General features: G+C 37.3%; 1 protein-coding gene and 1 pseudogene across 12 annotated transcripts in view; both read left to right on the forward strand.

The window, feature by feature from the left end:
- Window positions 1-26,989, forward strand: part of TMEM156 (transmembrane protein 156) — a 65,334-nt gene that overhangs the window by 5,218 nt on the left and 33,127 nt on the right. For 10 of the 12 annotated variants that reach the window (XM_088021209.1, XM_088021208.1, XM_028126442.2 and 7 more), the window contains one exon: window positions 4,811-5,028. The exons of 1 other annotated variant lie outside the window; for it this stretch is intronic. In XM_088021209.1, coding sequence (XP_087877335.1) covers window positions 4,941-5,028 — 88 coding nt within the window. In that variant the 5' untranslated portion in view covers window positions 4,811-4,940. Of the gene's footprint in view, window positions 1-4,810; window positions 5,029-26,989 lie in introns of those variants that run through there. One more of the 12 variants, XM_088021214.1, reaches the window with a different exon arrangement.
- LOC148164928 (mitochondrial import receptor subunit TOM22 homolog pseudogene) lies at window positions 5,513-8,997 on the forward strand (annotated as a pseudogene).

A 26,989-nucleotide genomic window follows, 5' to 3' on the forward strand; every position in this document is an offset into this window, starting at 1 on the left:
CAACTCTCTGTTCGCACATCATATTTTGCCTTATTTTTTTTCAGAACAGTTAACATCCGAAGATAAACTGTTGTCATTATGTGATTATTGTCTGTCACTGGAATGTGGGTGTGAAGACTTTGCTTCATTTGCTACTTCATCTCCAGGGCTGGGAAGCCTGCCTGACGTTGTGTAGGTGTTCAGTAAATATTTGTAGAATGAACCGCAAAATGAATGAGGATGTTGGAACTTCCCAAAACCCTCTCCAGACTCAGGCCAACTTCGTTAATAAGAGATTATCTCCTCCCACAAAATGTGTTAATCCAGGCATTGCTGTGTTGCCAAAGTAGTTTGTCTGCAAGCAACACAATTAGAAGTCGTTTGGCGGACCCAGATTATGAATTGTCTTTTAAATTCACTTTCTGGATGATTAGGTTACCTGGTATAGAACTCGTCTGAAGTGAGTACAATGGAAATCATGACAGTAATGATTTCATAGGGTTGTCAGGAGGATGAAATGACTTCATGTAAGTGAAGTGTGAGGCGCAATGGTTCTCAAGTGGAAGCTATTTTGCCCCCAGCAGAAACAGCTGGCAATGTCTGGAGATATTTTGTTGTTGTTGTCAAAACTGGGCTAGGGAGTCGCTACTGGCATCTGCTGCGAAACATCCTACAAAGAACAGGACAGCCCCCTACAAACAGAATTATCCGGCCCAAAACGTCAGTAGTGCTCCCCATGAGAAATCCTGGGTTAGAGCAGTGTCTGACAGAGTAGGGGCTATATTTGTGTTTGTTATTATCCTTATTGTTTTATAAGTGACCGTTCTTGACAAATGTTCTCACACAGTCTGAGGGTGGGGGGATAGCACAGTGGTTGAAAGCATTAAGTCTGCAGTGAGACTCTCTGGGTTTGAAGCCAGAACTTTTTTACTTTGTGTTAACAATGTGATTTTGAGCACTTTCCTGACTTTTCAATACCTAATAGTCTTTGCTTGTAAAATCAGAATAACACAGTGGTAACTCCCTCGGAGATTTGCTGGGGGATTGAATAAAAGAATCCATATAAAACATTTAATACTGTGCAGGAGCCCATGATAAATGTCCAATAAACATCATTGATCATTGCTATTGTTTTTGTTGACCCCAAAAGATCTCTCTATACAATATAGTGAAGGGATTAAGGATAGTTTCAATGAGAAAAGAAATAGAAAATGTATTGCTCACATAAAGCATATACAAGTGTATATTTCACATAATAATAGATGACTACATAGAACTTAATCCAAACCATCCTTTTTAAGGCTGTTATTTATTATTTTTTAAAAGTATGTTGCTCTTGCTTCCTTGGGTAGAGCAGCTCCTGGAAATAAAGATTTCTGTCATTTTAAAAATTTGTGTCTAGGGGCGCCTCAGTGGCACAGATGGTTAAGTGTCTGAGTCTTGGTTTCAGCTCAGGTTGTGATCTAAGGATCGTGAGATTGAGTTTCTCCCTCCCCTAGTCTCTCTCTCCCTTTTTTTTTTTTTTTTTAGATTTTATTTATTTGACAGAGAGAGACACAGCGAGAGAGGGAACACAAGCAGGGGGGAGTGGGAGAGGGAGAAGCAGGCTTCCCACGGAGCAGGGAGCCCGATGCGGGGCTCGATCCCAGAACCCTGGGATCATGACCTGAGCCGAAGGCAGACACTTGACAACTGAGCCACCCAGGCACCCTCTCTCTCTCTCAAATAAATAAATAAATCTTTAAAAAATTGTATCTAGCACACAATGTACAATTATTAATTAGGGCTTTAGTCTTGATTAGAAGCATGAATACTTTAAAGTACTTTGAGAACCTGAGTCTATGATATGAAGTATAAGACTTAGGAAAGTTAAACACTAATGTAGCAACACCCTCTTGTGTTTTAGATGTATTAATTTCTTACTCCTTCATTGAGGTAGGAGAGAGAAGCCCACAATGGATGGATAATAGCAGATTTGTACTCATGTTCTTAGATTCTGCCTTTATAATCTAATATCTGTGAAGGTGCTTTGGAAATTATAAAATGAAACTATGGAACTGTGGTCCATTACCATTATTATTAAGAGGGTCGGATGTTTCCACTGTTAAAAAAAAATGACCAGGCTTCTTAGTCTGTTATTATGCATTCCAGGCAGCCAAAATCAGTCTGCAAGTAAATTTTGTATTTAAGAGTAAACTACTTGATAAGCTATAAATTATTTGGTTTAATATTATAAATACAATGAGGAAGAATTGCGTTTCTTAGCATAAAAGTTTTAAGTCCATAATCTACCATATTTTATATTCTATCTCAAAGAGGGGAGAAAAACCCATCCTATACAAAAAGAAATGGAACACGACAACTTGAGGAAAATGTTTGCAACATATATGGCAAGGGATACATATTCCCAGTAGAGAAAAATGCCTATAAAGCAACAACAAGGATACAAATGCTCCAGTAAGAGACATGAACAGGCAATTCATAAGAAATTCAAATTGCCAGCAAATATGAAAAATGCTTAGACTTACTAGCAATCAAAGAAATGAATATTAAAACAAGTGTTTTTCCTTCCTTTTCAAATTGACAAAAGTTAAGAAAATAAAATGGCCAATGTTAAAGTTTGGTGACATGGGCGCTCTTGAGAATACACTCTTGGTTGAGTATATGTTGACTCACTTTTTCGGGAGATAGTTGTCTATATGAATTAAGAACTTCAAAAATCTTCACACTGTTTGTCTTAGTAATTCCACTCAATAATCAGACTCACACAAAGATTTATATATATGAATATTCACATTGTAGTGCTACATAAACAAATATTTTTAAATGACATAACTGGAATACCATTAAATGAATTACCTAAGGACCATTAAAAATCTAATGAAGTCTTTAGATATAAGTTATTCTGCAGAGTTTTCATGTTTGGTTGATTGAGAGGTGATGGTACAATTAAAAGAAGAATGAAAGGAAGGAGAACACTGATGTAAGGGGGGAATATTCCTGAAATATGTCAGGGCATATAATATTTCTCATAATTTGCTAAATCAGAGATGACACACTAGTGTCCAGCAAGTGGATTATAGACCAGGTGTGAGCTACTGACTCCCCCATATCCTCAGAGCAGTGAGGCAATGGCCTGGGAATTAAGAACCCTGGTTGGTCTCTTGACATCCATCATTTGTACAGCTCCAGAGAAGCCAGCTGCAGAGAACATGGCTCAGCACATTATAGACAAACAGCCCATGGAGTTTACTAGGGAAGTTGGTCTTCCAGGTGCTCAAGAATAAAACAACCAGTCTGAGGCCATATTAGGGAGAGGGGTAGGGAAGGAAGAAGGAGGTCTGCAAGAATACTACCACAAAGAAAACTCACAAATCAATAAAATTTGATATGGACGAGAGAGTTAATCCATGAACCAAAGAACTGTTCAAGAAAAAAAAAAAAAGCACAGATACTAACAAAACTGATTTCAGTAAAATCAAATTAAAATGGAAAAATAAAGAAGTGGTTTAGCTGCCCTTTTAAAGAAAACTGATCAAGGAATTAAACTAACTGAATGGTGTAACATCAAGTTAATATTTTCTTGATCAATTTATTCTCCATTAGTAAAATTATGGTTGGAATACTTGTATTCATAAATAAAAATTAGGGAATCAAAACAGGGTCACACTGGGAGTGGAAAGTCCGCTGTCACTTAGTGACACCTGTAAGATAGGAAATAATTAAAGGACAGGATCTCTTACCCCCTTCCACCAGCATCTTTACTGAAGACGCTGCTGGACATATAACCTAACATGTCTCAGTCAAATACGCTGTGCAGGCAATGACTCCTCAGTTCCTCTCTTCCTTAGAATGATCCTTGATGCTGTTCATAAAATAAGTCTAATGTTCGAAGTTCTAGTCCCATTATGACTCTTCTTAGATTCAGTTTCTAAGGTCTCTTAACCCACGATTCCTATCTGTCCATCAAATCCCCACACCTAATCAGAAGACGAGACAGTTAATTTGTACTCACAACATATCCACAGCATGACCTTTGTTCCCTGCCTCCTACTCCCCACTCACTCCTTGTTCCATACAGCCCAGGGTTGGGTGGGATGAATGGAAACAGATGCGGTGATGGAGGTACCAGAGGGAATGAGCAGGCAGAAAATGACTGGAGACATTCCCTGCCATTTTTTTTTTAAACCAGAAAACAAGAACAATGGAATAAAAGTATTTGTTTGCACATATTCTTTCTTCACCATGAACTTCCCCTACTCTTCATTTATATTCTCAAAGTCTTTTACTTCACTGGCATTATCATAATGAAAGATCTTTTTTTTTTTTGAAATGGGAACGGACAGTGTGGATTTGGTAACAATTATCACACTGTTTATAGGCATAAGGATAATGAGTCCCATTCCACTGCTTTATACAAAGTAGTAAAGTAGAATTGAAATTTTGGTTTATCCTTACATTTGAACTGTTTACTGTCTTATAGACGCACTCTTTTCTGAACACCAGAATCCAGTTCAGCCTGGCATTTAAAAGGGGCCAACAATCATTTAACAAGTAAATGAGTAACTGGACACCACTGACCTTCATCTTGTTGTTTTTGGTGTATATATTGTGGGTTTATATTTACCGCTACAGATTGGTAAATGTGGGAAAATAGCTTCAAATTGAGATGAGGACAAGACTCCTTTGCTTCTTGAGATCATTTTTTTTTTAAACTTTCTTGTTTAGAAGATAGTTTGGAAGTGTCTTACTTCTTAGATGGTAGTTTTCATAATGGAAAGTGACTCAAAATGAAGACGTCTCTGTTCAAGGCCTCTTTTTTTTTTTTAAGTCTTACCCAAAAGGAAGTGAGTATGAAGTAAATTGCATAAACTTAAAGTACTGCAGAGATGAAGACCGAAGCAGGAAGAAACATGCCACCGATGTCCTGGTTGGGAACATACTGTGTCATGTGAAGAGACATGACAAAAACAGCCCTCTTTAAATTACTTTTGGCAATAGTGATTGCATTCATTTTACTTTTGCCTGAATATTTTAAGACACCAAAAGGTGAGTATATCATTATCATTTATCTTTTCTTTTTTCTAATTTTTAAAAATTATGATAGCTAATGGTTACAGGAAAGGTCTTTTTGGATACACGCTGCATGGGCTGAAAGGTCTATGTCTAAAAAGTTAAGAAAATGAGATTGTAATTTTAATTGACTTTTATAGAGCCCAGTAAACTTATTCCCAGTACTTCATTATTGTGGCACACAATCATGAGATGAAAAATGAAGAGACATATTTAAAATCTGTAGTCTAGATTTTAAATATCGAATTTGCATTAATCTTATCACATGATTTTGCTCTCTGAAGTAGTTTCCTTCAAAAACAGTTTTAAGTATGCTTTTGGATTCTGGAAGCATTTTATAAAGCAAGTACTATTTATTATGTTAAAAATGCTTGATTTCCCTCCATCCTAGCCATTTCACACAGATAACTCACTGTTGCCTTTTGAAAAATGAGAGTATTCAAAATATAATTAAAATAAGATGGGTGCAAATTCCGGCAGGTGTGTGTGTGTGCGTATGTAGATTTGTAACTAGAGTAAAATGGAACAAAATGAACTCTGTGGATAATTCAGGGACTTGTGATATGATTGTTGAAACCTAGGATAAGAAAATAAATAAATGTAAATTGAAACTGTTTTTACATGTCAGTAAAAGATTTGAAAATATATTAATGTGAGTTCAGATGATAAATGTGCTCCCCAGCATTTAATAAGAAGAAAGGGTAAAAAGAAAATGCTGTATTCTATCACTAAAGTTATATGAATTTGCTTAAAATCAGCAAAAAGTTTATATTTGATGACTTGCTGCGATGATTATTGTTGCATATACATGACGCTAAGTGGCCAGATAAAAAATATTTTGCTAAATAAACACTATGTGCAATTTTGTGAATGACTGAATTTTTCAAATTTTTCTTGGTTTTCTAGCATTATGCTGTTTAGGTTAAAAACCATAACATATATTTTTTAATTCTTGATTCCACATAGTGAAAAATATAAAGAGAATAGTAAGAATTTAAATGGAGATAACATATTTCGATTTTTAAGCTTTTTGTGGTGGCGAGTAACCTCATTTAATAGTTATCTAAGGTAGGCCATAATGTGGACCTTGCACCTCCAAAAAATTAGGTTCATCTAATGAAAACCAGGTAATCAGCTTAAAAAAGATTTCATAAACTGTTTGCTAACTATTGGTTAGTGTTTTATGAGAACTAGTGATTGCCAGACCATGTTAAAGGTTTTTCTTTTTTGAGCAGATGCCTTTACAGTAATCAACCATCAATGATTTCCATTTTCTTACTTTCATAACTGATTACATCAGCCCTCAATACTCCCTATATTGCCTCCCCAAACTGAAAATAGCCATTTGTCTTTTCCTGGTCCAAGAACAGCATAGATATTTCCTTGGACTCTTTGGAGGGGGGGATGGATTTATTTGGGAATTTTGTTTCAAAGAGACCCTCCTTGGGGCCAACAAACAAAGATGATTGAAAACCATCATCTTAATCCTGATGTCATTTTGCGGTAGAAGGAATTTTGCACAGAGCCACCATTAATGAAAGGCTGATTATTGGGCAAAATATTTTACACATGCAATAGTGCAATAATAATGCTTTATATTTTATAATGGCTTATGGATCACCAGGAACAAGTTCATATAGCCTCACTTTATATAATCTAATATAGACTCAACTAAGGGCACATAATTGTTTCACTTTTTTCAGTAGTTTTTTAAATCACAATAATAGTTGCCTCATGAAATGTGTTGACTTGTCAACTAGAGTATTTCATAAAATAAAATACCTGGTAAATTATTTAGATGATAAGCTAAGAGTGTTCAAGAAGTGCTAAAATTAACCTTGAGACTCTCCTGTACAGTCTTACTCTCCTTATCAGTTACTTGTGGGTTTTTTTTTTCATTTTTTTCTTATATCCCATTCACTTTTATTTCTAAGATAAATATTATAAAATGATTTTTACTTATAAATTATTCACTGATACCATGTCGTTAAGACATCACATGAATTCAGAGGGAATCTTAATGAGGAATAATGTATTCACGAAGTCTAATAGATTTGATTTCAAAATAATAAACCCTCTGAAGGCCTAAGTTAAAAATAGAGAACTGTGTTTGATCCTTTTTCATCAAGAATGTATCTGAGTCTCTGAATAATCATTACTCAGAATATTCAATTATCATAATTACACAGTATAAGCTATCTAGTCTAACTTCACTGAAGAAGAGGAACTTCTTCAATGGTGTTTTGGACTTTTAATGAGTTTGCACTGAGCATATGCACTGGCAAGAGCAACTATTTTAATACTTTCAGTTTATTTGAAAGGCAGCTTATCCCGAGATCCAATAGTTAATATAACGATATGATAGACTTCTGTTGCACATAGATAATGGAGATAGAAAGGGGAACGGATATATTTTGATTCAGAGCTGCTTGCAATTAAGGGAGCCTGGGTTGCCCCCAAACAAGAGACTTCACCAAACTTTTCTTAGACTTGCAGTGTTTAAGAGAGAGCTGGTTAACTCAAATCTCAGGGATCTTTTATTTACTTATTTATATTTATGAATAGCGCCTCCCTGTGCTCACTTTGGCACGGGTACTGAAATTGGAATGAATAGGATCTACCTGGACCGGGAACCTGGGGCTACAAAAACGAAAGGCAATTCTTCCTTCAAGGAGTTTTCAGTCAGGGGGATGCCTGACTGGCAAATAATTAAAGATAGTACTGTAATTACTAAAGTAGCAATGCATAAAGGTGTGATGGAACCTAAAAGTTGCTTCCAGGCCTGTCTGGGGAGGATGTTCCTTCCATTTTTGTTGCAAAGAGAAATCACTGTCTGTCAGAGTTCTAATGATCAGCTAATATTTCTCCTTACCTGCCTGCAGAAGCACTTTCTAAGAGAAGCAATTATTATTGATTTTCAGACAAAATGTACTCATCTAAATATCTCAGAAATTCTTGAAACCAGAAACTGTAGTGAGTTATACAAGTGTCTTACTGATCATTCGTGGCAATGCCAGACAGGAATAGCAGACATGAGAACACCTGAAACCTAATTTTATCTAGCTGTTCCACTTCCTCACTTACATTTTAAGAACCGAACTGACATAAACCGTGTTTACCAGCTTTCATTTCCCCCTTGCATTTCACACTTTCTGATGGAAATGATAGTATAATGGGCAGTGAACTTTAAGAAAACAATGGATAAAGCAACTTGACTTAGGAACTAGAGGATAAATCCCGAAGTGTATGAGCCTCTGTACACCTTACTTCTGTCTGTATGATAAAGAACAGTGTTAGCAAGGGTCACTGCAACTAATTTGCCTGAGAGTGTTATCTTTGTTCTTAAAAATGGGCACTTTATTTCCCTCTTATTGACTGGCTCATTGATAGAAAGTTAATCAGCGATGTCTACCGCCTCCGGGGCGGCCCTGGTGCGCCCCTGTCCCCGGACCAATTGCTTCCGAAAAGCGATTCGGAGGAGCTGGAGGAGGAAGACGGAGTTAGAGGAGCTAGAGGAGACCCTGCCGGGGAGACTGTGGGCGCTGCCGGAGATGTTCCCACAGAGGGTCCGGTCCGCAGCTGGAGCCACTTTTGATCTCTCCCTCTTTGTGGCTCCGAAAATGTACAGGCTTTCCAGGGCAGCCTTGTATGGCTTGGGACCACTTCCTTCATTTCATGATCCTGGTTCTTCTTGTTCTCTTCGAGACTGGGAAGCTGCCCCTGGAGCCGCAGCGGCAGAAACTTCTAGGGCCTAACCCAGGGCGCTCAAGAGGAACGCTCAAGAAGCGCGCTACCTTCGCTTTTGGGAAAGATCTAGATCGCCACTGCTCTGTGACTGGTCTTGGTGGGACAAATTTGAAAATTCAGTAGTGTTTGAACTGCTGATTATTGGGATTCTCTCTCTCTCTCTTTTTTTTTTTTTTGGTGGAGGATTCTCCCCAAAGTCTCACCGAGACTTCCAACTTGCAACTGTGTCCTCCGCCCTGTCTCATTTCTTCTGTCCTCGCTCTGATACCAGAGAGCAGCAATGCGGATGGTTAGGCCAGCCCTGGCCATCCCACGCCTTTCCCTAAATCGCTCATGACCGGCAGATCTCACAATCCCACTGTGGCACAGGAACTGATGCCACTGGGAAGGATACACCGCTGACCATTTTTGTTTTTAAGCATGGAGATGTTGCACACACTATGAAATCCGTAATGCATTACAGCCGTAGTGTTAAGCAGACGCTGTGAATTGCTATGTTGGAAAGGAGGGAGGGCCGGACAGCAGTTTCATCCATAGGATGGGAACTGCAGAGGACAGAGCAGGAGCTCATTTCCTCTGCTCATTTTGGCTATGAGAGACCTGTGTGTCTGTCTAAAAAAGAAAAAATGTAAGCGCTCACTTTTTTGTATTTAAATATTAAAAACAATGCCAATGGAAAAAAGAAAAAAAGAAAAAAGAAAGAAAGTTGATCAGTAATCCCCAATAAGGTCTTTAAAGATTTATTTGTTTATTTGAGAGAGGAGAGAGAGAGAGAGAGAGAGAATTTTAAGCAGACTCCCTGCTTAGTGGGAGCCCGCCCCGGGGCTTGATTTCATGACCCTCAGATCATAACCTGAGACAAAATCAAGAGTCGGATGCTTAACCGACTGAGCACCCAGGTGCCCTAAAATTTCTTTAAAAACGTAATAAATACTTACACATGTACCAGGTACTATACCAAGTACTTTTACATATAACTCATTTTGATGCATTAAATATTTCAACTCCTTCATGGTGAAACATCATTCTCAAGAGAGACTTTTCCGAAAATATTCAGAGAGAAGGAATAAAACTAGATGGATACATTTACTTTGTTGTAACATTTTATATCTTATGGAGTTTTCTGGATCTTTGTAGATGAGAATGACTACTTATTGACATAATGTTTGCATGTATATTTCACATACTAGGTGTTGGCAAAAAAAAAAAAAAGATACTGCTGGCTATGTTTTCCACTGCTTTGGCAGAACTGGTTTTAGTCTCTCCTCTATTAGGTTCTATACCACCAACCCTTGCTTGGAATGCTTTCTATCAGCTTGTCTCATTGCATTGGTAGATAAATGCTCTCTCTGTATATCTTTTTTGTTTTTATAGAAAAAACAACTTTCTTTAGTAAGAAGGTAATATATCTTACCCCTATACTGCTCTGTTTCTTTTCCCCATAGCACTTATACCCTATATAACTTATTTATTGTGTATACTTTTTGTTGTCTGATTTCTCCAAATAGAATGTAAGCTCGATGAAAAGGAGGTTCTTGTTTATTTTGGTCATATTTTAAGCACTTAGGACAGAACTTGTCACATGAGGAGGCACTCACTGAGTATTTGTTGACTGAGTGAATTTTCTGAGTCATATGGTAAAGAAATAAAAGGGAAACATTCTTAAAGGAAGCACTTCTTAGCTGATCCTCACAACCACCTTCTGATTTAGGCTGACCAGGCATTTTACATTTTGAAACAAAATTTTGCTGCTCACCTAGAATTTTTAGGGTTCTGGGATTGAGCCCTTCCTCTAGCTCCTTGCTCAGTGGGGTGCCTGCTTATCTCTCTGCCCCTCCCACGCTTGTGCTCTTTCTCTCGCTTTCTCTCTCTCCCCCATCAAATAAATAAAATCTTAAAAAAAAAACAACAAAGTTCTTTCCCAAATGTACTATGAATAAATCCATATCCTGTCCAGACTCCCCTGTTCCTTATCTGGTTAACACCATGAATATATCATTCATTTGCAACATGATATATTTTTACCCCTTCCCACTCAATATTACTAGGGAAGCTTCAATTATTGAACCCAAAATATAAATAAAATTATTTGAATTTTTGCTATTGAAATTGATACTCTGTTAGTCTATGCCAGTTGTTAAAGAGGCACACCTGTGACCAAAGGAAAACAATGTAAGTTAACGAATATATCTGTAAATTAGGTGGCCAAGCCATAAGCTTTTTTCTCTCCTGGTAGCTAATATATATATTTTTAAAGATCTAATCTTATGTTTATTTTTTTATTAACATATAAGATATTATTTGTTTCAGGGGTAGAGGTCTGTGATTCATCAGTCTTACATAATTCACAGCGTTCACCATAGCACATACCCTCCCCAATGTCCATCACCCAGCCACCCCATCCCTCCCACCCCCCACCACTCCAGCAACCCTCAGTTTGTTTTCTGAGATTAAGAGTCTCTTATGGTTTGTCTCCCTCTCTGGCTTCATCTTGTTTCATTTTTCCCTCCCTTCCCCTATGATCCTCTGTCTTGTTTCTCAAATTCCTCGTATCAGTGAGGTCATATGATAATTGTCTTTCTCTGACTGACTTATTTCACTTAGCATCATACCCTCTAGTTTCATCCACGTCGTTGCAAATGACAAGATTTCATTTTTTGATGGCTGCATAATATTCCATTGTGTATATATAACACATCTTCTTTATCCATTCATCTGTTGATGGACATCTGGGCTCTTTCCATAGTTTGGCTATTGTGGACATTGCTGCTATAAACGGGGTGCACGTGCCCCTTCGGATCACTACATTTGTATCTTTGGGGTAAATACCCAGTAGTTCAATTGCTGGGTCATAGGGTAGCTCTATTTTCAACTTTTTGAGGAACCTCCATACTGTTTTCCAGAGTGGCTGCACCAGCTTGCATGCCCACCAGCAGTGTAGGAGGGTTCCCCTTTCTCTGCATTCTCGCCAACATCTGTCGTTTCCTGACTTGTTAATTTTAGCCATTCTGACTGGTGTGAGTGTGGAGGGGACTGCGGAGGACAGAGCAGGAGCTCATTTCCTCTGCACATTTTGGCTATGAGAGACCTGTGTGTGTGAGGTGGTAACTCATTGAGGTTTTGACTTGTATTTCCCTGATGCTGAGCGATGTTGAGCACTTACTTTTTCATGTGTATGTTGGCCATTTGCATGTCTTCTTTGCAGAAATGTCTGTTCATGTCTTTGGCAGCTAATATTTTTAAATTGCTGAATTATGATACAGAATATCCAATAATGATGAAAGATATTTAGAAACCATTGGCTGTGTTTTGTTTAGTTTGGCTATTATTTTTTACAGGCACAACTTACAATAAAATACAAAGATCTTAAGTGTTCGGTTTTATAAATTTTGACAATTGTCTGTGCCTCTGTAATTACAGCACCATACAAAATAAAGATTTTCATCACTCCCAGAAAGATTCCTTTTGCTCTTTTCTGTCAAATCTCCTCCTCTCCCCAAGGCAACGTTCTGACCTATGTCACCATAGCTTAGTTTTATCCCTTTTTATATTTTATATAGATGAAACCATCACACGGTGTCTATTTTTGGTCCAGCTTTTTACCTTAGCGTAATGTTTTTGAAATTCATCCATGTTTATGAAGTTCATCCGTAGCTCCTTTCTACTTATTGCTAAATGATCCATCATACAAATACATCACATTTGTCCCTTTGGCCACTGGGTTGTTTCCAGATTTTGGCCATTATAAATATCCTGTTATGAACATTCTTGTACAACTCTTTGTATGAAAATATGCTTTCATTTCTATCAGGTAACTATCTTGTAGTAAAATAACTTAATTTTATAAGAAACCGCCAAATGCATTGCCAAAGTGGTTGTTTCCAGTGGTAAAAATTTCTTACTTTCTTCAGTTTACATTCCATATACTGAAGCATTAACACTTAGAATATATATTTTCTGAAATAATCTATGCTTCTTCCCAAAGTTCCTTGACAGCTCATTAACAGAGAAATAGCCTAGGTGTTGGGAAAATATGACTTGACATATAGTAGTTTCTGGAGTCCTATTGCCTGTCAAACAATGAAGATTTTACTGTAAATTCTCACTTATTTTTGAAGGTCAACAGAGAGTTGAGACTTCTGTTTTTGTAGTCATAGCTTGAAAAACACTTATGGCACAAAATATCTAAAAATGTGAGACGAAACATTAAAGACAACAGCAACAGAATACATAGTTGAAGTAGTATGAAAATAAGAAAACTCCTCAAAGGTAGAAAATGATTAGAAATTACAAATTCAGATTGGTAGTGAGAGTAAGCAGGTTGGTGACCTGAGGAACATCTACCAATTCCTGGTGGCCTAGAATCTCAGTTTCATGGGTCACACATAGGGGGACAGAAGCCAAAGCTTAAGACTGGGACACAGAATGTGACATGCTCTGCAAAGGAGTAAGGAGTAATCTAGGAAAAAACGTGCTGGCTGTGAGGAAATTTGTCTGTCTACATCTAGGCCCTGGAGAGAACAAGGAAAAAATTTCCCTTGAGAGTCTGTGAACATGAACTGGCCATTATTTGGATATTAACACTCATTGCCTGTGAAGTGTGAAAAGCCCAATCCAAGAATTAATTTTTGTTTTAGTTTTTTTTTTCTTGGATAAATTTGACATATGACATTGTGTAAATTTAAGGTGTGCCGCATGTTACTTTGATACAATTATATATTTGTAATATGTTTGCCATTGTAACAATATTTATCACATCACATACTTAGAGAGAAATATTACTATCTATAATCAGTATACTATACATTAGATATCTATGGCTTGTTTAGTACTTAATTAATTGTAAATTTGTACTTTAAGCACCATCAATCTTGTCCCCCCATCTTCATCCCCTGATAACAACTGTTTTACTCTTTATTTATGCATTTGATTTTTAATTTTTTTAATCTTTAAGTTTTTATTTAAATTCCAGTTAACATACAGTGTAATATTAGTTTCAGGTGTACAATATAGTGATTCAGCATTTCCATACAACACCTGTGCTCATCACAAGTGCCCTCTTCCAACCCCATCACCTATTTAACACACTCCCCCACCACCTCCCCTCCAGTAACCATCAGTTTGTTCTCCATAGTTAAGAGTCTGTTTCTTGATTTGCCTCTCTCTCTTCTTTTTCCCCTTTATGTTCATTTGTTCTTTTTTTTTTTTAAAGATTTATTTATTTATTTATTTTAGAGAGAGAGAGAGCATGCTTGGTGGAGAGGGGCAGAGGGAAAGAGAGAATCTCAAGCAGCCTCCCTGTAGAGCCCAGAGCCCCATGCCAGGCTCCGTCTCAGGATTCTGAGATCCTGACCCAAGCCCAAGTCAAGATTTGGGCCCTTCACTGACTGAGCCACCCAGGCACCCCCATTTGTTTTCTTTCTTAAATTCCACATATGAGTGAAATCATAAGGTATTTGTCTTTCTCTGACTGACTTACTTCACTTAGCATAATGTTCTATAGCTCCATCCATATCGTTGCAAATGGCAAGATTTCATTCTTTTTTATGGCTGAGTAATAGTCCATTGTGTATATATCCCACCTCTTCTTTATCCATTCATCCCTTGATGGACACTTGGGCTGTTTCCATAATTTGGCTGTTGTAGATAATGCTGCTATAAACACCAGAATGCATGTATCCCTTTGAATTGGCGCTTTTGTATTCTTTGGGGTAATACTCAGCGGTGCAATTGCTGGATCATAGGGTAGTTCTATTATTAACTTTTTGAGGAAACTCCATACTGTTTTCCAGAGTGGCTATACCAGTTTGCATTCCCACCAACAGTACAAGAGGGTTCCCCTTTCTCCACATCCTTGCCAACACCTGTTGTTTCTTGTGTTGATTTTAGTCATTCTGACAGGTGTGAGATGATATCTCATTGTAGTTTTGATTTGCGTTTCCCTGATGATCTGTGATATCGAACATCTTTCCGTGTGTCTGTTGGCCCTCTGTATGTCTTCTGCCCACTTTTTAATTGGATTAATCATCTTTTGGGTGTTGAGTTTTAATTTTGTTAAATATTTCCTTTACTCTGCAGAAGATTTTATTCTGATGAAGTCCCAATAATATATATATATATATATTTTTGCTTTTTGTTTCCCTTGCCTCAGGAGACATATCTAGAAAGAAATTGCTATAGCTGATGTCAAAGAGGTTACTGCCTCAAGGACTTTTATGGTCTCATGTTTCACATTTAGGTCTTTAATCCATTTTGTGTATGGTATAAGAAAGTGGTCCAATTTCATTCTTTTGCATGTTGCTGTCCAGTTTTCCCAACACAATTTGTTGAAGAGCCTATCTTTTTCCCATTGGATATTCTAGCCTGCTGTGTCAAAATAAATTGACCATATAGGTGTAGGTTCGTTTCTGGGTTTTCTATTCTGTTCTACTGATCTATGTGTCTATTTTTGTGCCAGTACCATACCATCTTGATCACTGCAGCTTTGTAATATACCTTGAAGTCTGGAATTTTGATGCCTCCAGCTCTGCTTTTCTTTTTTAAGGTTGTTTTGGCTATTTGGGGTCTTTTGTGGTTCCATACAAATTTTAGGATTGTTTGTTCTAGTTCTGTGAAAAATGCTGTTGGTATTTAGATAGGGATTGCATTATATGTGTAGATTACTTTGGGTAGGATAGACATTTTAACAATATTTATTCTTTTAATCCATAAGTATGAAATGTCTTGTGCATCATTTCTTTGTGTCATCTTCAATTTCTTTCATCAGTGTTTGATGGTTTTCAGAGTACAGGTCTTTCACCTCTTGGGATAGGTTTATTCCTAGGTATCTTACTGGTTTTGGTGCAATAGTAAGTGGAATTAATTCCTTAATTTCTCTTTCTGCTGCTTCATTATTGGTGTATCGAAATCAACAGGTTTCTGTATGTTGATTTTATATCCTGTGACTTTACTGAATTTGTTTATCTGTTCTAGCAGTTTTTTGGAGTCTTTCAGGATTTTATATATAGTATTGTGTCCTCTGCAAATAGTGGAACTTTTATTTCTTCTTTACCGATTTAGGTGTCTTTTATTTCTTTTTCTCGTCTGATTGCTGTGGCTAGGACTTTCAGTACTATGTTAAATAAAAGTGGTGAGAGTGGACATCCTTCTCTTGTTCCTGAACTTAGGGGAAAGCCTCTCAGTTTTTCTCCATAAAGGATGAAGTTAGCTGTGGGTTCTGTTTTGTCTTTATTATGTTGAGGTCTGTTCACTCTAAACCTACTTTGTTGAGGATTTTTTTCATGAATGGATATTGTACTTTGTCAGATGCTTTTTCTGCATCTCTTGAAATGATCATATGGTTCTTATCCTTTCTCTTATTGATGTGATGCATCACACTGATTGATTTGGGAACACTGAACCACCCTAGCAACCCAGGAAAAATCCCACTTGATCATGGTGATTTTTTAAAAGTGTACTGTTGGATTTGGTTTGCTAGTGTTTTATTGAGAATTTTTGCATCCACATTCATCAGGGATATTGGCTTGTAGTTCTTTTTTTTAGAGGAGTCTTAATCTGGTTTTGGTATCAGGGTAATGCTGGCCTCATAGAATGAATTTAAAAGTTATCCTTCCTTTTCTATTTTTTGGAATAGTTTGAGAAGAATAGGTATTAACTCTTCTTAAAATGCTTAGTAGAATTCACCTGTGAAGCCATCTGGCCCTGGACTTTTGTTCGTTGGGAGTTTTTTGATTACTGATTCAACTTCTTTGCTGGTTATCAATCTGTTCAAGTTTTCTATTTCTTCCTGTTTCAGTTTTGGTAATTTATATGTTTCTGGGAATTTATCAATTTCTTCCAGGTTGTCCCATTTGTTGGCATATTGTTTTTCATAATATTTTCTTATAATTGTATTTCTGTGGTGTTTGTTGTTATTTCTCCTCTCTCATTTGTGATTTTTTATTTGTGTCCTTTCTCTTTTCTTTTTGATAAGTCTTTCTTTTTGATAAGTCTGGCTTTGATAAGAACAGAGCAACAATCGGTTGTATTGTTTTTTTAGTTTCTGTATCATTTATCTCTGGCTTTAAGCTTTGTTTGTTGTTCTTTTTCTAGCTCCTTTAGGTCTAAGGTTAAGTTATTTGTGATTTTTTCTTGTTTCCTAAAGTAGACCTGTATTGCTATATACTTAACTCTTAGGACTGCTTGTGCTGCATCTCAAAGGTTTTGGATCATTGTATTTTCATTTTTATTTGTTTTCATGTATTCTTAAAATTTCTTCTTTTTTTAATTTAAATTTTGCTTAATTAACATACAGTGCAATATTAGTTTCTGGAGTAGAATTCAGTGATTCATCACTTACATACAACATCCAGTGCTCATCATTAATTTCTTCTTTGATTTCCTGGTTGACCCATTCATTGTTTAGTAGCATGTTGTTTAACCTCCATGTATTTGTGGTCTTCCCAAATGTTTTCTTTTGGGTGACTTCTAGTTTCAAAGCGTTGTGGTCAGAAAAGATGCATGGTATGATTTCAATCCTTTTGTATTTGTTGAGGCCTGTTTTGTGACCTAATATGTCATCTATTCTGGAGAATGTTCCATGTGCCCTTGAAAAGAATGTGAATTCTGCTGTTTTATGATGGAATGTTCTGAATATATCTGTTAAATCCATCTGATCCATTTAAAGTCAATTTTTCTTTGTTTATTTTCTGTTTAGATGATCTGTCCATTGATGTAAGTGGGGTGTTAAAGTCCCCTACTATTACTGTATTATTATTGATTATTCCTTTATGTTTGTTATTAACTATTTTATATATTTGGATGCTCCCATGTTGCATGCATATTTACAATTGTTAGATCTTTTTGTTGGATTGTCCCCTTCATTACAATATAGTGCTGTTCTTTACTCTTGTTACAAGTCTTTGTTTTTAAGTCTAGTTTGTCCAATATAAGTACTGTTACTCCATCTTCCTTTTGACATCCATTTGCATCCATCCCCCTCACTTTCAATCTGCAGGTGTCTTTAGTTCTAAAATGAGTCTCTTGTAGGCAGCATATAGATGGCTTGTTTTTTTTTTTTTGTTTAGTTTTGTTTTTACCCATTCTGACACCCTATGTCTTTTGATTGGAGTGTTTGACATCTATTTGCATGATAAATGTTTCTCCATCCCCTTCACTTTCAATCTGCATGTGTCTTTAGTTCTAAAATGCATCTCTTGTAGGCAGCATATAGATGGGTCTTGTTTTTTTTTTTAATTTTTAAGTCTACCAGAATGTTTAATCAATGACACATATGGTGTCCATATATCTTATTTTGGGCTTTAAAAAAAAACTGCCTGAATAAAGCATCCCATAGAATTTTTACCCCCCTTGATCATATATATTTTTTTAATTGAAATTGTTATTTTGAGATAATTTTAGATTCACACAGAATTGTAAGAAGTAATACAGAGATATCCCCTATACTTTTTTTTTTTTTTTTAGTGTTTTGATGTAGTGTTCCATGATTCATTGTTTGCGTATAACACCCAGTGCAACACGCGCCCTCCTTATTACCCAGCACTGGGCTAACCCATCCCCCAAACCCCCTCCCCGGTCTTGTATTTTTTTTTTTTATCCATTCTGACACCATATGTCTTTTGATTGGAGCATTTAGTCCATTTACATTCAAAGTAATTATTGATAGATATGTATTTATTGCCATTTTATTACTTGTTTTGTGGTTGATTCTGGAGATTTTCTCTGATCCTTTCTTGTCACTTTTGGGCTCTCCTTTGCACTCAAAGAGTCCTCTTCAGTATTTCTTGCAGGGCTGGTTTAGTGGTCACAAACTCCTTTAGTTTTTGTCTGTCTGGGAAACTCTCTATCTCGCCTTTTTATTCTGAATGATAGTTTTGTTGGATAGAGTATTCTTGGTTGCAGGTTTTTCCTGTTCAGCACTTTGAGTATATCATGCCACTCTCTTCTGGCTTGCCAAGTTTCTGTTGATAAATCTCCAGCTAGCTTTATGGGTCTTCTCTTGTAAATTAGGGACTCCTTCTGTCTTGCTGCTTTTAAGATTGTTTCTTTATCACTATATTTTGCAAATTTAATTATGTCTTGGCGTTGGCCTGCTTTTGTTGGTTTTTTAAAAAGATTTTATTTATTGATTTGAGAGTGAGAGCCCATGCACAAGTGGGGGTGGTGAGGGGCCAGCGGGAGAGGGAAAGCAGACTCACAGGGCTCAATCCCAGGACCTTGAGATCATGACCTGAGCCAAAAGCAGATGCTTGCTTAATCAACTAAGTCACCCAGGCACCCCCCTTTTGTTGATTTTAATGGGAGTTCTTTGTGCCCCTGGATCTGGATGTCTGTTTCCTTCCCCAGATTAGGAAAGTTTTCAGCTATTATTTTCTCCAATAAATTTTCTGCCCCCTTTTCTCTTTTTCTTTTGCGACTCCTATAATACGAATGTTACTATGTTTGATGGAGTCACTGAGTTCCCTAAGTCTATTCTCGTGTTGCACAATTCTTTTTCTCTTTTGTTTAGCTCCATTACTTTCCACTATTTTGTCTTCTAGGTCACTGATTCATTCCTCTGCTTCCTCCAGCCTGCTGTTCATTGCATCAAGCCTGTTTCCAATCTTGTTTATTGCATTCTTCATCTCTGATTGATTCTTTCTTAACTCTTTTATCTCTGTGGTAAGGGTCTCACTGATGTCTTCTATTTTTTTTCTCAAGCCCAGTGAATATACTTAGGATTGTTGCTTTAAATTCTCCATCAGGCATGTTACTTTTATATCTGTTTCACTTAGTTCTCTGGCTGTGGCCTTATCTTGTTTTCATTTGGGATAAATTCCTCTGTCGTGGCATTTTGCCTAAGTTTCTGCCTTCTGTGTGTTTTAAAAGCCAGTATGTTTCCTGCTCCTGGAAGTAATGGCTATATGAAGAAGAGGTCATGTAGTGTCCAGGGCTTGATCCTTCAGGGAATGTCTCTGATGTGCACTGCATGTGGCCTGCTATTGTGTTTCGGTTGCTCTATTCTGCAGGCTAGTCATCTGCAGAGGCTCTCCTTGCCTGCTGTGTGCAGTGTTTGGTCCTTGGCCTGAATGTAGCAAATTTTAACAAGGTGTGCTCTGATCTGCTTGTGAAATGAGACCTGATATCACTTCCACCAGAACTGAGACCCTGCAGAACTCTCAGGTTAGGAGATGTGGTGTGAGTAAGAGTTTGTGCTGGTCTTCCCAGTGAGGGGCTCACTGAGCTGGGACTGAGGCAGGCTTGACTGAGAAGGGCAGTCTAGCCGGAGAGCAGGTGTGTGGGGCTTGATGTCAGCAAGATAGGCAGCTAGTGTCAGTGCTGCGTTGCCTCCTGCTGGTGGCTCTGTGTCTATCCTGAGGGGCGGGGAAGGGAAATTGCACCAGCCAGCTCCTTTGTTCCCTGAGAGGAGTCTTCATGAGCACTGCCTCTCAGGGACATGCTCTGAGAAGAGCAAATAATCTCCCCACTGTGTGCCTCAGGCGCTCTTCAGACTGCTATTTCCATGCTATCTGCTCCCCCTGCCCCCAGGTTGTTTGCCTGCCTTCTCTCCAGGAGCAGGGCAGTGTCCTCCAGGTTCTATCTTAGCCAAGCCTACTGACCTTTCAAACTCCAGGCTTTAAACCCTCCTGGTTGCAAGAACTCACGGAATTCAGCCCCTCTCATTTTCCAAGCCCAGCACTTTGGGGAATCATTCTCCTTGTACATTCCCCTGTGTGCTCCCCCCTCTCTCTCGCCCTTCTCTATGACCATGGCTTCTTCCCCTCCACAGCACCCACGATCCATTTCTCCCCTAAGTCATGTCTCTGCCTCTTCTCTCCCTTTAGTTGTGGAGTTTGTTCTGTCAGTCTTCAGGTTGATTTCTGGGATAATAGGATGATTTGATAGTTATCTAGTTGTGTTCATGGGATGAGACAAGCCTAGAGTCCTCCTACTCTGCTGTCATCTTCCCTTTCTTCCATTTGACTTTTTTAGATTTCACATATAAATGATCTCATATGGTAATTGTCTCTATCTTATCTCACTTAGTATAATGTGCTCAAGTGCATTCATGTTGTTACAAATAGCAGGATATTCTCCTTTCTCATAAGTAAATAATATTCCATTGTATATGTAACACATCTTCTTTATTCATTCACCCATTGATGGGCACTTGGGTTGTTTCCATATCTTGGCTATTATGAATAATACTGTGATAAACATGGGAATGCAGATATCTCTGGGAGCTCCTGTTTTCATTTCCCTTGGATATCTACCCAGAAGTGGGATTGTTGAATGATATGGTCTATTTTTAATTTTTGAGGATCCTTCACAGGGGATAGACTAATTCACATGCCAACAGTATATAAGGGTTCCTTTTTTTTTTTTTTTAACCACACTGAGAAATTTAATTTAAGGTGGTTTTGAGATAATGTGCTATTAGACACCAAGCAGAGTTAAACACCAATTCTCTCTGGGGGAAAACATCTTCAAATCAGATCTCAAATAATTTCCTAAACAAAATTCTAAGGAACATGAGTTGCTATCAAAAATCATAAAACACAAAGACTTAATAGACAAGAGTCAACAGAGACAAAAAAGCAGAATCAGATCTTTAAAGAATCCAGATTGGGGTTATGAGATATACAATATAAAGTAAGTATTTAGTTTGTTTCAATAAAAATGGTATCAAAAAGTATGAGTCAGAGACAAGACTATTAAAAATAATCAGGCAGATTTATGGATCACTATATTATACACCTGAAACTAATATAACACTGTATGTTAACTATACTGGAATTTAAAATTAAATTAAATTAAATTAAATTAAATTTAGTTTAAAAAATATAATCACATAGGGGCACCTGGATGGCTCAGTCGGTTAAGTGTCTGCCTTTGGCTTAGGTCATGATCCCAGGGGCCTGGGGTTGAGCCCTGCATTGGGCTCCCTGCTCAGCTGGGAGCCCACTTCTCCCTTTCCCTCTCTCTGCTGTCCCCCAACCCCTGCTTGTGCTCTCTCCCTCTCTCTCTGTCAAATAAATAAATAAAATCTTTAAAAAGAATGTGTAATCAGGTAGATTTGAAAAAGAATAAACTCAAAATTCTAATTATGAAAATATAATAACATGACATAGAAACACAAGGAATGGAATAAACGGATCAGACACAATTGAATAGTGAATTAAGGAATGGGAATATAGATCTGAATAAATTAATGAGAATACAGCACAGAGAGCCAGAGAAAGAGAAAATATGAAACAGAGGTTAAGAGACATAGAGAACAGAGGGAGAGATCTCTAACTGAGGCTACCAAAGGAGAGAAGAGATAGAATGGGGAAAAGACAATGTTTGAATCCTCAGATTCAGGAAACCTAACAAGTCCCAAAGAGAATAAATACAAAATTCCATAGAACATGAAAACTAAAGAGCTCTTAAAAATAGCCAGAGATAAAGACTGATTGTCTTCAAAGGAACCAGAATTAGCCTGGCAGCTCATTTCTTGAAAGAAACAATGAAATTCAGAGGCCAGTGGAATAATGCCTGCAAAGTACTGAGGTAAAATTAATGTCAAGCTGGAATTGATGAGTTGTACATTTTCTCATGAGTGAAAACAGAGAGTTTACAATCAGCAGATTTTCAGTGAAGGAATTTATAGAGAATTAACTTAAGGAGAAAAACTATGATCTTAGAAGGGAGGCCAGAGATGCAAGAAATGGCCGGGAAAAGACCCTTAATAATTATAAGCATGTGGATATATCTAAATAAATCTTGAAAAGATTAACTGCATAAAACAAAAGTAACTACTCAATTGTGTGTCAATGATAAAACAAGAAAGAGCTAAAATGCTGTACAAAAATAGCATTCCCTTCAGAAGCAGTAGGTGAGAATCCATTCCGTTGTCTTTTCCAGCTTCTGGAAGCTGCCTGCATGCCCCAGTTTGTCTTCCTTCCATCTTCAAAGCCAGCAATGGCCTGTTGAGTCTTTGTCACGTTGTGTTACCTGACACAGATTCTTTTGCCTCCCTCTTCCACACTTGTGATTGTATAAGGCCCTTGGATAATCTAGGATAATTTCCCTATTTAAAAATTTTTTTTAAAGATTTGTTTATTTATTTTAGAGAGAGGAGGGAGGAACAGGGGGAGAAGGAGAGAGAATCCGTAAGCAGACTCCCCGATGAGTGTGGAACCCGACACAGGGCTGGACCCCAGGACCCTGAGATCATGACCTGAGCCGAAATCAAGAGTCAGCCGCTTAACCGACTGAGCCACCCAGGCGCCCCGATAGTTTCCCTATTTTAAGATAAGTGCAGCAGCTTACTTTCATTCCATCTTCTGCGTTAGTTTCTCTTTGGCAGGTAATGTAACGTATTCACAGGTTCTGGGAATTAGGATATGGCTATTATTCTGTCTATTAAAAGTGAATAATCAAAAAATGAAAAATGGGCAGGCACTAGTAGTAATGTTAGAACTGGAAAAGGACAAAGTAGAAATTTCAAATGTAATAAGAGATTATTATGAATAACTTTAAGTCAATAAATTTAAAACATTAAGGACATATTTATAGAAAAATATAACTTACCCAAACCTACTTAGGAAGAAATGGAAAGCTGAAGAGTTGTATAACAATTAAAGAAGTTGAGCCAATGGTTTCATACTCCCTGAAAGAAATACTAGGTTTCAATAATTTTATACACGTGTTCTGCCAAACTTTCAAGAAACAAATTAAATAGATAAATGCAATTTTATAATAAACCTTTTCAGAAGATAGAAACAGGAACATTGGGGCACCTGGGTGGCTCATTCGGTTAAGCATCTGCCTTTGGCTCAGGTCATGATCCCAGGGTCCTGGGAGACTGCTTCTCTTTTTCTTCCCCGCTCATGTTCTCTGTTGCTGTCTCTGTCTCTCTCTTTTCAAATAAATAAATAAAATCCTTAAAAAAATGGGAATATTTTCCAATTTATTTTTTAAGGCTAGTTTATCTTGGTACCCTAACCTTACAGGCCAATCTCAGATAAAAAAATTTGGGCGGTACCTGGGCGGCTCAGTTAGTTAAGTGTCCAACTCTTGATTTCAGCTCAGTTCTTGATCTCAGGGTCGTGAATCCAAGCCCTTACCAAAGTAGGAATAGAAGAGAACTTCCTTAAAGTGATACAGGTCCTCCAAAAATGATTATATGAAATATTATTCTCAGTGATGAGACATTCTAAGTATTCTTAAGATTGAGAGCAAGCAAGGATGACCTCTCTCAACATGTCTATTCATTGTGGTCCTGGGGGTCCTGGCAGTGCAATAAGAAAAGTAAAAGAAATGGGACACCTGGGTGGCTCAGTCAGTTAGGTGTCTGACTTTTGGTTCTGGCTTAGGTCATGATCTCAGGGTTGTGAGGTCAAACCCCACTTCAGGCTCTGCACTCAGTGGGAAGTCTGTTCAGGATTCTTTCCCCTCCCACTCCCTCCCCCTCTGTTCCTCCCTCTGCTTGCACACATGTATGCTCTTTCTCTCTCTCAAATAAATAAAATCTTAAAAAAAAGTACATGAAATTAATGTATAAGGATTGGAAATCAAGAAATAAAGTTTTTATTATTTACAGTTGCTATGCCTATCTGCATAGAAAGCCTGAAAGATTTATAAGAAATAAAAGTTAATAAGGAAGTTTATAAAGTGACAAAGAATAAAATTGATATTCAAAAGTTAATTGTATTTCCATATATCACTAACAAATTGAAAACATATTCCTTAAAAGATCCTGTTGGCACTAGCAACGAAAGGTAAGGTACCTAGGAGGAAATCTAACAAAAGATATATGAGACCATCATGGAGAGAATTTGGAAATTTCATTGAAAGATATCAAAGAAGACCCATATAAATAGAGAAAGAAAGGAAGAAAAAAGTGAGAGGAGGAACTCAGTATCTTATCTTTCTTCTCCAGGGGATTTCAAGATTCAAGTCAGGTCATAACTAGGTTTTTCACTGAACTTAACAAGCTGATTCTAAAATTTACTGGAAAGAGTAAAGGGCCAAGAATAGCTAAGACACTCCTAAAGGAGATGAACAAGTGAGGGGACTTTTCTTATCAGATATAAAGGTTTTTACAAAGCAAAAGCAATTAAATCAGTATAATATCTTTGCCAAGATAGAAAAATGGACTGATAGAACAAAATTGAGATCCCAGAAACACACTCATATATCTATGGATACTTGATATATGGCAGAGGCATCTTTCTAAGTAGTGAGGAAAACATAAACTACCCAATAAATGCTAGGGCAATTGATTATCATGTGTGGAAAAATTAATGTGGCCTCCTACCCCACACTGTACCCAATTCCGGATAGATGAAGAACATACATGGGGGCGTCTGGGTGGCCCAGTCAGTTAAGCATCTGACTCTTGATTTTGGCTCAGGTCATGATCTCAGGATCATGAGATGGAGCCCTGTATTGGGCTCTGGGCTGGGTGTGGAGCCTGCTTAAGATTCTCTCTCTCCCTCTGCCCCTCACCACTCACATTCTCTCTCTCTCTCTCTCTAAAAAAAAAAAAAAAAGAACATAAATGTAAAAGGCAAAACTTTAAAACTTTTAGAAAATCTTTTTAACTTTAAGGGAGACAGATTTCTTAAATAAGGCACAAAGCACAAATTGTAAAGAAATGATTGATAGCTTTGCTGCATTCAAATTAAGAGCTTCTTTTAACTAAGAGGTCATAAAGAAAATGAATTGATAAGGTATAATCTATGAGAAGATATCTTGATAAAATAATTAAAGAATTTCTTGGGACACCTGGGTGACTCAGTTGGTTAAGTGCCTAACTCCCGGTTTCGGCCCAGGTCATAATCTCAGTGTTGTGAGATCAAGCCCTGTGTCAGCTTCTGTGTTCAGTCCTGGAGTCTGGTTGAGATTCTCTGCTTTTCTGCTTCCCTCTGCCCCTCCCTGCTCCTGTACACACAGGCGTGCTCTCTCTCTTTAATAAATAAATAAAATGTTTTTTAAAAAATTAAGAAAATAAAGAACTTCTTAAAATTTTAAACAGAAAAATTAAAGAACTCCTAAACAGTAATAAAAAAAAGACGAACAGGGGCACCTGGGTGGCTCAGTTGGTTCAGTGGCAGGTCATGATCTCAGGGCCCTGGGATCGAGCTCCGCATCTGATCTCTGCTCAGCAGGGAGTCTGCTTCTCCCTCTCCCTCTGTGCTGCCTCTCCCTCTCTCGCTATCAAATAACTAAAATATTTAAAAAAAAAAAAGAAAGAAAAAGACAACCTAATAGAAAAAATGGAAAAGAAAAAAAAAAGAAAATACATTTTTAAACCATACTAAGATTCTATTTAACACCCATTGAATTGGCAAAACTTGAAAAGCCTTGGCCAAGATGTATGTCATTGGGAACTTTTATACATCACATGTAAGAGTATTAATTAGTACAATCACTTCATATAATGATTTGACATTTTCTTGAAAAATCAAAGATGGGGATGCCTGGGTGGCTCAGATGGTTAGGCATCTGTCTTTGGCTCAAGTCATGATCCCAGGGTCCTGGGATCCAGCCCCGCATCGGGCTCCCTGCTCGGCGGGAGGCCTGCTTCTCCCTCTCCCGCTCCCCCTGCTTGTGTTCCCTCTCTCGCTGTGTCTCTCTCTGTCAAATAAATAAATAAAATCTTTTAAAAAAAATCAAAGATGCACATACTGAATACCCAGCAATTTTACTCAGTGTGTATACTAGAGAAATTTCTGTATTTTTGTACCAGCAGATACGTTTATGAATATTCATAGTAGCATTATTCAAAAATACAATTTATTGAGATAAAATTTACATATAATAAAATACTCTCATTTTAAGTATATAGTTCAAGGTTTGACAAATGTTTACACAAATGTGACTAGATAACCACAACCAAGATATAAAATTTTCCAACACCCCCAAAGGTCCCTCTTTCTCCTCTGTATAAGGACCCTTCTCCCACTATCAATATACTTTTCTATTTTCTAGGATTTCATATAAATGGAATAATGAACTATGTAATCATTTGTATCTGGCTTCTTTCCCTTGACATAATGCACTTGAGATTCATTTTGTACATGTTGTTTGGATCAGTATTTTCTTGCTTTTTGTAGCTGAGTAGTATTCTGTTATATAGATATGTCAGGAATTGCTTTAATATTCACTAGTTTTGGGCTTTTGGATTGTTTCCAGTTCTTGGCTATTACAAATAAAAAAGCTG

The sequence above is a fragment of the Eumetopias jubatus genome, unplaced genomic scaffold (assembly GCF_037043125.1).
Source record: "Eumetopias jubatus isolate StellerSeaLion01/CBP00866 unplaced genomic scaffold, mEumJub1_p1.0 scaffold_2, whole genome shotgun sequence".
NCBI lineage: Eukaryota > Metazoa > Chordata > Mammalia > Carnivora > Otariidae > Eumetopias > Eumetopias jubatus.